The following is a 12,083-nucleotide window of genomic DNA, read 5'->3' as shown; positions in this document are numbered from 1 at the left end:
GTCAAGTTAAGCTTATTGTCATTTAGCTATATACATGTATACCATCAAATGAGACAATGAGCCAGGGTGTAAAGCACAGTAGTACACATAACAACATATGAAAGTAAAGATGAAATCTGCAGATGGATTACACATAAATAACCAAACTAAAGTGAATAAATTAAATATTGTAGGGTATATAGAACAGATTAACCAGTGATACTTTGAATATGATGCGGCAGGGAGATCAGAAGCCTAATTGCCTGAGGGAAGAAACTGTTCCCCTCCTGACTGTTCTTGTTTTTATGCATCGGAGTCTCCTGGTTGATGGTAGAAAGTCAAAGAAGATGCTGGTGGGTGAATAAGGACGGGTGGGGTCCTTGATAATTCTAAGGGCCCTGTGTACACAGCACTCATGATAAATGGCCCCAATTGATGCTAGGGAGATCCCTACAATCCTCTCAGCCATTGTCACAGTCTTTTGTAGGGACGTCATGTCTGATACTTGGCTGCTCCCATACCAGATGGAGAGGCAACTTGTCAGGGTGCTGTCAATGGTGCTTCTGTAAAATGCAGTTAATATGGGGGTGGGGATCCTCGCTTTCCTCAATCTCCCTGTAAAGTGGAGACGCTGCTGTGCCTTCTTGTTCAGGGGGGTGTTATTAAGGGACCAGGTGAGGTCATCCATGATATCAACTCCCAGGAACATAGCTCCTCTGTAGAAAGTACACTATGTATCCACTGAGGGGGATGGTTCACCTGCATCTTCCTGAAGTACACAATGACTTGGTCTTCTCCATGTTCAGATTTAGGGGACTTTATTGAGTTAGTTGAATTTATTGTCATACACACAAGTACATGTTTGAACTATTGCATTGAAAAACTTATTCGCAGCAGAATCATAGACACATAACATCATATTAGCAGCATTCAGAAGAAAATGATACAACATTTCTACAAGAAAGAACACAATTAGAATAAAAAAGGGATAAAATCCCCTTTTGTATAAGTTGTCATAGTGGTTGTACTGGGTTTTGCTGGCTGGTTCAAGGACCAAAGGGTTGAAGGGAAGAACTGTTCCTGAACCTGGTGGTGTGTGACTTCAAGCTTTTATACCTCCTGACTGATAGGAGCTGTGAGAAGATGACAGTGAATGTTTGATGGTTGATGCTTTGTAATGTACAATGTTACTCAATTCTTCGCTTTCAGAGGATGGAAAGCAAAGTTGACACTTACAGTATGTCAGTTAATGTCATTTTTAGGTTTTATTTCTCTGTAAGAGCACAGAATATTAAACACTCTAATGAATATCCCACCATTTAAAATCTTTTCAGTGACCTACAGCTGCATCGGTAAATTCCAGTGCTCGGCATCTTCACTGTGTCTCTGGTACTCAGCCCGGTGTGACGGGGTTAAAGACTGTCCCTTAGGGGAAGACGAGCTGGGATGTGGTAAAGTAGTGAATTAACTTCCTTACACATGCTATCTTCTAAAATAAACTAACAATTCTTCAATAAGGGAAACGCCTGGTTACAACATTGATATTGTTAAACCACATCTATTGTGTAACTAGATATGCTGGGACTGGGTCTAATGCAGAGTCATAAAGAAAGATTGAATAGGTTAGGACCTTATTCCTTGGAATGTAGAAGACTGAGGAGATTTGAGAGAGGTATGCATAATTATGAGAGATACAGACAGGCTAAATGCAAGCAGGCTTTTTTTTCACTGAAGTTGGGTGGGAGTACAACCAGAGGTCATGGGTGAAGGGTGAAAGGTGAAACATTTAAGGGGAACATGAGGGAAACTTCTTCATTCAGAGGGTTGTGAGAGTGTAGAACCAAGTTGCCAGTGCAAGTGGTGCACACAAGCTCAATTTCAGCATTTAAGAGAAGCTTGGATAGGCACCTGGATGGCAGGGTGGTTGAGGGCTACGGTCCAGGTGCAGGTTGATGAGACTAGGTAACTTAAATGGTTTGGCATGGACTAGATGGGCCAAAAGGCTTGTTTCTCTGCTGTATTTTTCTATGACCCTATGACATTAAATGGTCATTACACAAATTGCCTCGGGTTCTCCACATATGAGCTACAAGATCCACTGACCGGAACAATTGCAAAGATAAACTTTAATCACTGTTCTATTTTAACACTTATTTTATTTTTTTATTTTACTGAGATACAGCACGGAACAGGCCCTTCGAGCCGCACTACCCAGCAACCCCCAATTTAGTCAGCCTAATCACAGGAAAATTTACAATGACAATTAAGCTGCCATCTGGTACGTCATTGGACTGTGGGAGGAAACTGGAGCACCCGGAGGAAACCCATGAAGTCCCAGGGAGGACGTACAAACTCCTTACAGGCAGCAGTGGGAATTGAACCCAGGTCGCTGGTACTGTGAAGCATGTGCTAACCACTACACCACCATGCCACCCCTATTATTTCTATTCTCTATTATTAGTGAATATAAATTAATAAATTTATAATTAGATTTATCATTGTCACATGCACTGAAGTTTGGTGAAAAACTTTTTTTTTCATGCCAACCATATAAACAGCACTTGGACTAGAGAATAGTACAGCACAGGAACAGGACCTTCAGCCCACAATGTTGTGCTAACCTATTTCTTTTTTAAAGAAAGGGGCTTCCCTTCCTCCACTATCAACTCTGCTCTTAAACGCATCTCCCCCATTTCACATACATCTGCTCTCACTCCATCCTCCCACCACCCCACTAGGAATAGGGTTCCCCTGGTCCTCACCTACCACCCCACTAGCCTCCGGGTCCAACATATTATTCTCCGTAACTTCCGCCACCTCCAACGGGATCCCACCACTAAGCACATCTTTCCCTCCCTCCCTCTCTCTGCATTCCGCAGGGATCGCTCCCTACACAACTCCCTTGTCCATTCGTCCCCCCCATCCCTCCCCACTGATCTCCCTCCTGGCACTTATCCGTGTAAGCGGAACAAGTGCTACACATGCCCTTACACTTCCTCCCTTACCACCATTCAGGGCCCCAAACAGTCCTTCCAGGTGAGGCATCACTTCACCTGTGAGTCGACTAGGGTGATATACTGCGTCCGGTGCTCCCGATGTGGCCTTTTACATATTGGCGAGACCCGACGCAGACTGGGAGACCGCTTTTCTGAACAGCTACACTCTGTCCGCCAGAGAAAGCAGGATCTCCCAGTGGCCACACATTTTAATTCCACATCCCATTCCCATTCTGACATGTCTATCCACGGCCTCCTCTACTGTAAAGATGAAGCCACACTCAGGTTGGAGGAACAACACCTTATATTCCGTCTGGGTAGCCTCCAACCTGATGGCATGAACATCGACTTCTCTAACTTCCGCTAAGGCCCCACCTCCCCCTCGTACCCCATCTGTTACTCATTTTTATGCACACATTCTTTCTCTCACTCTCCTTTTTCTCCCTCTGTCCCTCTGAATATACCTCTTGCCTATCCTCTGGGTCACCCCCCCCCCTTGTCTTTCTTCCCGGACCTCCTGTCCCATGATCCTCTCGTATCCCCTTTTGCCTATCACCTGTCCAGCTCTCGGCTCTATCCCTCCCCCTCCTGTCTTCTCCTATCATTTTGGATCTCCCCCTCCCCCTCCAACTTTCAAATCCCTTACTCACTCTTCCTTCAGTTAGTCCTGACGAAGGGTCTCGGCCTGAAACGTCGACTGCACCTCTTCCTACAGATGCTGCTTGGCCTGCTGCGTTCACCAGCAACTTTGATGTGTGTTGCTTGAATTTCCAGCATCTGCAGAATTCCTGTTGTTTGTTGTGCTAACCTAATTAGTTTCCTAGGGGAAAAAAAATGGTGTGTGATTAACGCACAAGTTGTCACCAAATTCATCAGAAACTTTTAGTTGGTTTATTCTACTTCACTGTTGGTTCATGAAAACCGCATCTTGTCCTTAGTCTCCCTTTTATTGAAGTTAATTGCTCTATTTGTAAATTAATTGGATGTGCCGTATTAAATTACTAGTACAATTTATACTGTATATAAAAATTTGTGCCTGACTTTTGCACAGTACTGTATATTTACAACATGGAACAGACAGCGAGTTTGTAAATCTGGTGGGTGCAAAGAATGTAGGGTATGGTGAGGGTGGAGCACCACGGGAGGGGTGTGGGATAGGAGGAGAGCCAGGGCAGGGGTGGTGCGGGTGGTGGCACACCCAGGTCTGAGATACCAGGCAAGATCATTTGATTCCAAGCAAATGTTTTATTGATCATTACAGATTGTCTCTCTGGTGCTTCCTGCTCTCCCTCTCCCTTCCCATCTTCCAACCATGATTCCCCTCTCCCTGTCCCCTTCCCACTCTCAGTCCACAATAGAGACCCATATCAGAATCAGCTTTATCATCTCTCACATTTGTTACGAAATTTGTTTATTTGCTGCTGCAGCAGCAGCAGTGCATAAAATTGCTACAGTATCGAGCAGAAGCCTTAGACACCTTAGCTATATCTATATAGTATGTGCCTTAGGCTTTCGCACAGTACTGGTATTCCAGTTAATTGCTACTATAATTGCCAGTGGTCTTTCAACAATGTGATCATTGTTACGATAACAATGAAACTCTGACTCTGAAAGGGAAAATCTTACATAACTGCATCTTATTCTTGCATATTGTACGTGCCTTTAATCATTTCAAATCTTGCCTTTCCTTACCTTAATATGCTCTTTTGTTTTACTACTTTACTGGTCTTGGAAGACTGACCCTGTGCTTTGTGACCCCTGGTTTGGACAACACTGCCCCTATATCTGGGCTCTTTAACCCTTATGAGTTCTGTGCACTTCAGTGAGATCACCATTCATCTTTCTAAGCAAGACTGTTTACAGCTGCTTGATGGAAGACATTAGCTACAGTACTTCTATCGAGGTGGAAAATAAGTCAGCCATGATCAAATATTGGCACAAACTCATTGGGCTGAATGGCCTGATTCTGCTCCCATGTCCATCTGCCACAATAGGTGTGATTTCCTGCTGGCTACTAATTTTATTTCTACTTCCCATTCCAACATGTTGGTCCATGGCCAACTCTACTGCCACGATGAAACTATTCTCAGGATGAAGGAGTGTAAAACAGCAGAGGCATTTTATGTTTCAGAAAAGCCTTAGCAATTCATTCATTGAACACGAAAAAAAACTGAACACAAAGCGCACTGAAAGTCCTTAACGTAATTAATTCATCATGTGAAACCTCAACTCAATGTTGGTGATTGTGAATTCTGTACGTTTCCAATTACATTACCCTACAGGACCAAAAACACATTCCATCTCAGTAGCATGATGGCATTCAACCTGATGGCATGAACATTGGTTTCTTGAACTTCTGCTGATTTTCTTCTCTCTGCTCTTTTTTTCATTCCCCATTCTGACTCCTTGCTTATCCTGTCCTCTCTCTGCAGCTGCCAATCCTCTCCCTCTGGTATCTGTTCCTGTCTCAGTCCTTTACCTATCCCCTCTCATAATCTCACTTGACCCCCTCTCCCCTGGTCTCACCTATCCCCAGCCAGTTTGTACTCCTTCTCCCCCCACCTTCTTATTCTGGATTCTTTCCCTTTCCTTTCCCATCCTGATGAAGGGTCTCGGCTTGAAATGTCAACTGTTTCTAGCCCTCAGCTTTGTTAGTTTAAGCACCTTTGAAAGCTTTGTTGTGTTATTTATTTATTTATTTGAATATCATTCCCATGGAACTTGGCAGAGTACAGCATATACCCTTTGGTCCATGGGGTCTGTGTTAACCATGATGCACACTGGACACTTGTCTACATGCAGTCTATATCCCACTGTCACCCTCATCATTATATGCTGTGTCAGGTGAAGTGGGTAATTGTCTATAACATGATTGTTCTTGGAAAATTCTACAGAACTGGTTTTCCATTGCCGCCTTCTGGGCAGTGTGCTTACAAAGCAGGTGACCCTAGCCATTATCAATACTCAGTGGGTGTCAGTGGTTGCATAATCAGGACTTGTGACATTTACTGGCTGCTCATACGACTATCTACCACCTGCTCCCAAGGCAGACTAGAGGGAAGGGACACTGTTCTCCTCCTTTGATAGAGATTCATCTCCACCCCACCCACCCAATAATCCCACTAAACGCTATATATTCCTTGTCCTTCTGAATGTCCCTTGAACATGCCATTGTTTCACTCTCCAGCACTCACTCTGGCAGCACTAAGGCTTCTTCAGCTTTGCGTATTTGTGTAGTTTTGGGCTCCGTAGTTAAGAAAAGATACGATGACATTGGAGACGGTCCAGAGAATGTTCAAATTTATTATCATTTATGCTACCATATGCAATGTTGAGATTTATTTTCCTGCTGGCATACTCATTAAATTCAGTAATGAGAGAGTTACGGATGGTGGTGAGCCCAAGTACAGAGTAAGGTCTGGACTACACTTAGAATTAGACTCAGAATAAACAAGACAACACAAACAAAATCAAGAGGCAATATCACAAATAGTATTACTAGAGATGGAACTCCTATGATACAGCACAGAGTGCTCAGCATGAGACCTTTAAGTACAGACATTCCATGAAGGAGTGTGGCAGGCAACAATTGCCAGTCTGAGTCTTAAAGGGACAGTGACAGCTAACGATACTCCAAGGAATTAGAGCACCGAAGCTCAGATGCCTGCTGCTGTTCATTCGGGACCATAACAAGATTCTAAACCCTAATAAAATAATAACCACAATTGAATCAATGGAAGAATGCATCATCTTGGGTGTTCAGCCAATGTGCAAAAGGCAAGAAACTGTACAAATACAAAAAGAAAGAAATAATAAAAAATAAGCAATTAATATCAAGAGCATGAGATAGAGTCCTTAAAAGTGAGTCCATTGGTTGTGGGAACATTTCAATGATGAAGTAAAGTTGAGTGAAGTTATCCCCTTTGGTTCAAGAACCTACTGGTTGAGGGATAGTAACTGTTCCTGAACCTGGTGGTGCGAGTCCTGAGGCTCCTGTACCAGACTGACTGCCAAGAATGAAAGGATTAACGTAACGTATGATGAGACTTTAATGTGTCTGGGTATGTACTTGCTGGAGTTTAAAATAATGAGTGGGGGATATCATTGAAATCTATCAAATATATAAAGGCCTAGATAGAGTGGATGTGAACAGGATGTTTCTTAAAGTGTGTGTAGTCTAGGACCAGAGGGCACAGCCTCAGAATAGAGGGATGTCCATTTAGAATAGAGATGATGAGGAATGTCTTTAGCCAAAGGGTAGTGAATCTATGGAATTCATTGCCACAGATGGCTCTGGAAGCATAGTCATCGGGTATATTTAAAAAGGAGATTAATAGATTTTTTCTTAGTCAGGGTGTCAGAAGTTACAGAGAAAAGTAGAAGAATGGGCTTGAGAGGATAATAAATCAGCCCTGATGGAATGGCAGAACAGACTCAATGGGCCAATTGGCCTGATTCTGCTCCTGTGTTTTATAGTCTTAACTGTCTGTGTAAAAAGACTTGCTTTGTATATCACCTTTAAACTTTTGACGAAGTCTAGCTTATCAACAGCATCACTTCTATCCAGTTTGATTTTTGCAATCAATTTTCTTTTGGGTTATTTTATTACTCTCTGTAGTCATTTTATTAAGTACACCTGATTGTTAATCCAAATGTCTAATCTGTTAATCACTCAATGCGTAAAAGCAGGCAGACATAGTCAAAAGGCTCAGTTGCTGTTCAAACCAAACATTAGAATGGGGAGAAATGGGGTGACATTGACTGTGCAATGATTGGTGGTGCCAGATGGGGAGGTTTGAGTATCTCAGAAATTGCTCATTGTCAGGGAGTTTTACACATAAGTCTCGCGAGTTTACAGAGAATGGTGCGAAAAACAAAAGTCTTCCTGTAAGCAGTAGTTCTGTGGTTGAAAATGCCTCGTTAATGAGAGATGTCAGAAGAGAATGGCCAGACTGTTTCAAGCTGACAGGAAGGGTACAGTAACTCAAATAATTACACGTTACACCAGTGGTGTGCAGAAGAGCTTCTCTGAACACACATGTTAAACCTTGAAGTGGATGAGCTACAGCAGCAGAAGAGCATGAACATACAATCAGTGGCCACTTTATTAGCTGCAGGTGGTAGCTAATAAAGTACGCACTGGGTGCATTTTAAACTATTATTTTAACATGACTAAAACCAGTAGCCTTTATGTGCTAATGGGTTGTCTGTTTTCTGCAATTTGATGGTGTTACATCTGGTCCAGATACTTTAAACTCTTCTTCTCTTCTTCTAAGAAGATTACATATGTCTACAAGGATTCTTTAGAAATCCGCTACAAAAGTATCCCACTGGATTGCATCTCAAGTTGGTATGGCAGCTACTCTGCTCTACACTGGGGGAACCTGCGGAGTGTGGTAAACGCTTCCTCGTCTATCACAGACACGTCATTCCTTCCATCCAGTTCATCTTCATGGTACACCGTTTCAGGAAGACAAACAGTATCATCAAGGATTCCTGCCACCCTGGCCATTCCCTTTTCTCAATTCTACTTTCTAGGAAGAGATACAGGAGCTTGAAAGCCCCAACAACCAGAGTCAAGAACAGCTTCTTCGCCACTGCTATCAGAATTCTGAACCAGCTACCTTTCACATCCTGTTCCTAATAGTGCTTCCACGTTCTCAGGCACCTAATTCTACCTTTCACTATTGTCTACAGAACAGATACTCAATTCTATCTTTCATGGTAGCATTAAGTGTCTGTGCTTTAGATAATGTCTTCAGTAGTTTTATTGGGAATAAAATAACTATTAGTCAACATTTAAGAGAAGCCGGGTAGGAGGTACAGAAGCCTGAAGGCACACACTCAACAATTCAGGAACAGCTTCTTCCCCTCTACCATCCAATTTCTAAATGGACATTGAATCCATGCACATTACCTCACTACTTTTTTATTTGTTATTTTGAACTGCTTATTTTAATTTAACTGTTTAATAGACTCTCTGTGTGTATGTGTGTGTGTGTGTGTGTGTATATATATATACATACATACACACACACTTACATACATACACACACACATACATACATACATATATACACACACACACACACACACGAGGGATGAGTGATAAGTTTGAAAGGTAGAAAGAGTCAATTTTAGAAAACCTAGCACATTTATTTTTCAAAATAGTCCCCTCCTACATTTAAACACTTAGTCCAGCAGTCATGGAGCATACGGACCTTGGACCTCCAGAAAGTGTCCACAGCAGGGGTGATTCCTTTCTTCATAAATTGATAAGAGGAGAATGAATTACATTTTTTTTCTGTGTTATACATTCTATATCAAATTTATACTTTGTAGATCAACACTGTGTGCGATTCTGAAATTGTTTGTTTTACCTTCTGTATGTACTGTTACTGACATATATACCAGAGATATTCTCCTCTTGTTTGTATACACACATTTTTAAATCAATAAAAAGATTGAAAAAAGAAAAAGAAAGTTTGTGGCCTAAGGTAGAAGGAGATGAGTTATACAGCTCTCATTACATGCACATGCTGGTCAACTCTCTGAGTGATTATGCAGGAAGTTTGAAGTTAATAACTCATCTCCTTCTACCTTAGGCCACGAACATATCAATCACCCCTGATGAGTTATTAACTTCAAACTTTCTGCATAATCACTCAGAGTTGAACTGCATGTGCATATAACAACAGCTGTATAGCTCACCTCCTTATACAATGCACTCAGTTTTTTTTTCTCTATAGTTATTTATCATGTATTTCATTGTACTGCTGCCATAAAGTTGACAAATTTCATGACATATACCAATGATATTAAATCTGATTCTGCTTCTGATTCTGAAGGAGATGTTCTTCCATCCTGGGAGATTCTGGAGCCAAGTTAGAACTCAGACAGTAGAGCCTAGAACATTACAGCACAGTACAGGCCCAATGGCCTACAACATTGTGTTGACCTTTGAATTGACTCTAAGATCCATCTAACCTTTCCCTCCTACAAAGCCCTCCATTTTTCTACCATCCAAGTGCCTATCCGTACAAATATCTAAAAGTTTTTTAAAAATCCCCCCCTATATCTCCCTCTACCATCACCTCTGGCAATGCATTCCATGCACCTACCACTGTCTTTTTTTAAAAACATTTATATTTGCAAATACAGCACATTAACAGACCCTTCCTGTCCAATGAGCCCACACCACCCAATTGCACTCATGTGTTTCCAATTCCCTACTAACCCATACATCTGGGAATGTGAGAGGAAACCAGAGCAACTAGAGGAAACCCATGTGGTCATGGGGAGAATGGACAAATTCCTTACAGACAGCGGTGGTAATCGAACTCAGGTCATTGGTACTGTAATAGTGTTATGATGTCATGTTACCACACCAACCCAATATTCTTGTTTCTTTTTGTATATAAGAAAAATCTTAAATCTGTTATTACTTTATCATTTCTTTTTGCATTATTTCAGATTGCAGTACATTCCATTCACCATTGCACATTGTGGGATCTGTTGATCTTTCGATTCCCAGGTTCTTTTAGGAGTCCATGAATGAGTGAAAGCTTGTTGCTTCATGATCGTTTATTCGAAGTTTAAACAAGGGAACAGAGTCAGGGCATATGAAACTGAGAGAAGAAACCCAAAGCAAAGACAAAGAAAAGATGGTGATTTTTACAGAGTCTGACAATTTGTAAAGAACTAAGGCAAATTCCTAAGATAAATAAAGGGCAAAATAAAAGAATTATGGTCACAGCACATGACCTGAGCTAACACTTAGCCAATGCAAAATGAAAAGGTAGTGTGACTGTTATATTGCTTTACCACCAGTAGGTGGAGACAAATGCCACATAGTGTGAAAATATACAAGTTAAAAATGTTGGTAACTACAATTTAATTATGCTTTTAATAAGGTATTAGTTGAATTACAAGGGATTATAACAAGACTAAGGAGCAACTGTTTTTCCAAAATAGTAGTGAATCTGTGGAATTCTCTGCCCAATAAAGCTTATTCTGTGAGCTTCATGCAGTCAAAGAATTTCATTATACCCTGGTGTATATAATAACCTACAGCCAAAATCAATCTCTCTGTCTAACAATCTTGTCCCACGTCAGTGCGAGTGAGCGGGAAGAATTCTGTGGTGCAGATCTATGCAGATGGTGTGTGGAGGACAGTGTGCTGGGAGGGATGGAATTCCCTGCACGGGACTGCAGCCTGTAAACAGCTGGGATACAGCAGGTAATCTTAAATCTTTCAGCCCTAACCCTCCCCTGCCCGGTTAGTCTATAGCTTTCATCCTACTGTTAACCAGACACTTGAAAGGACGTCTCACATAAATAAATGCTTAATCTCACTCAGAACACACACAAAGTTCTGGAGGAATACACCAGGTATGGCAGCATCAATGGAAAGGAATAAAGAATCAGTGTTTCAGGCTGAGACGCCAACTTTTCACTCCTCTCCATAGATGCTGACTGACTTGCTGAGCTCATCCAGTACTTTGTGTGTTGCTCAAGATTTCCAGCATTTGCAGAATATCTTACGTTTATGCTTTATTTTTTTTCCGCCTGTCTGCACTTGATTTGCGACTGTAAAACTTCATTCTGCATTCTGTTCTCTTTTCGTCCTAGCCTGATAAAATAATAATTTGGATTATTGTTTAGAGGGGAGGTGATTTACTGGTGAATACTTCTCCTCAAAACTTAATGCCTTTAACTCTGCCCTAAGCTTATGAGAGGTGACAACATCTTGGAGAGGGTCATTGAGAGGTGCTCGGGCACTTGGAATCACTGAACCCACACCAAAGATTAACACCCAGAAACAAGAGGTTCTGCAGATGCTGGAAATCTTGAGAAGAATGCACAAAATGCTGGAGGAACTCAGCAAGTCAAGCAGCATCTATGGAGGGGAGTAAATAGTTGACATTTGGGGCCGAGATCCTTGATCAGAATGTAGTACCCATCCTTTCATACAAGAAGATGGGGAGACTTCAGAGGTAAGTTTTTTTACACAGAGAATAGTAAGACTCTGTAATGACTTGCAGGGGTTGGCGGTAGAGGCTGATATATTAGGGATGTTAGATAAGCACGTGGGTGATTGAAAAACAG

General features: G+C 41.7%; 1 protein-coding gene across 1 annotated transcript in view; it reads left to right on the top strand.

Annotated features, from left to right (window-relative positions):
• LOC134347763 (transmembrane protease serine 3-like) overlaps window positions 1-12,083 on the top strand; it is a 54,805-nt gene that overhangs the window by 17,938 nt on the left and 24,784 nt on the right. The window contains 2 exon segments of the mRNA XM_063050167.1: window positions 1,314-1,430; window positions 11,091-11,214. Of these exon segments, the coding sequence (XP_062906237.1) occupies window positions 1,314-1,430; window positions 11,091-11,214 (241 nt within the window).

Source organism: Mobula hypostoma, chromosome 6, assembly GCF_963921235.1.
Source record: "Mobula hypostoma chromosome 6, sMobHyp1.1, whole genome shotgun sequence".
Taxonomy (NCBI): domain Eukaryota; kingdom Metazoa; phylum Chordata; class Chondrichthyes; order Myliobatiformes; family Myliobatidae; genus Mobula; species Mobula hypostoma.
The sequence above is the reverse complement of the archived record's forward strand: the minus strand, read 5'-3'. Positions and strand labels throughout refer to the sequence as shown.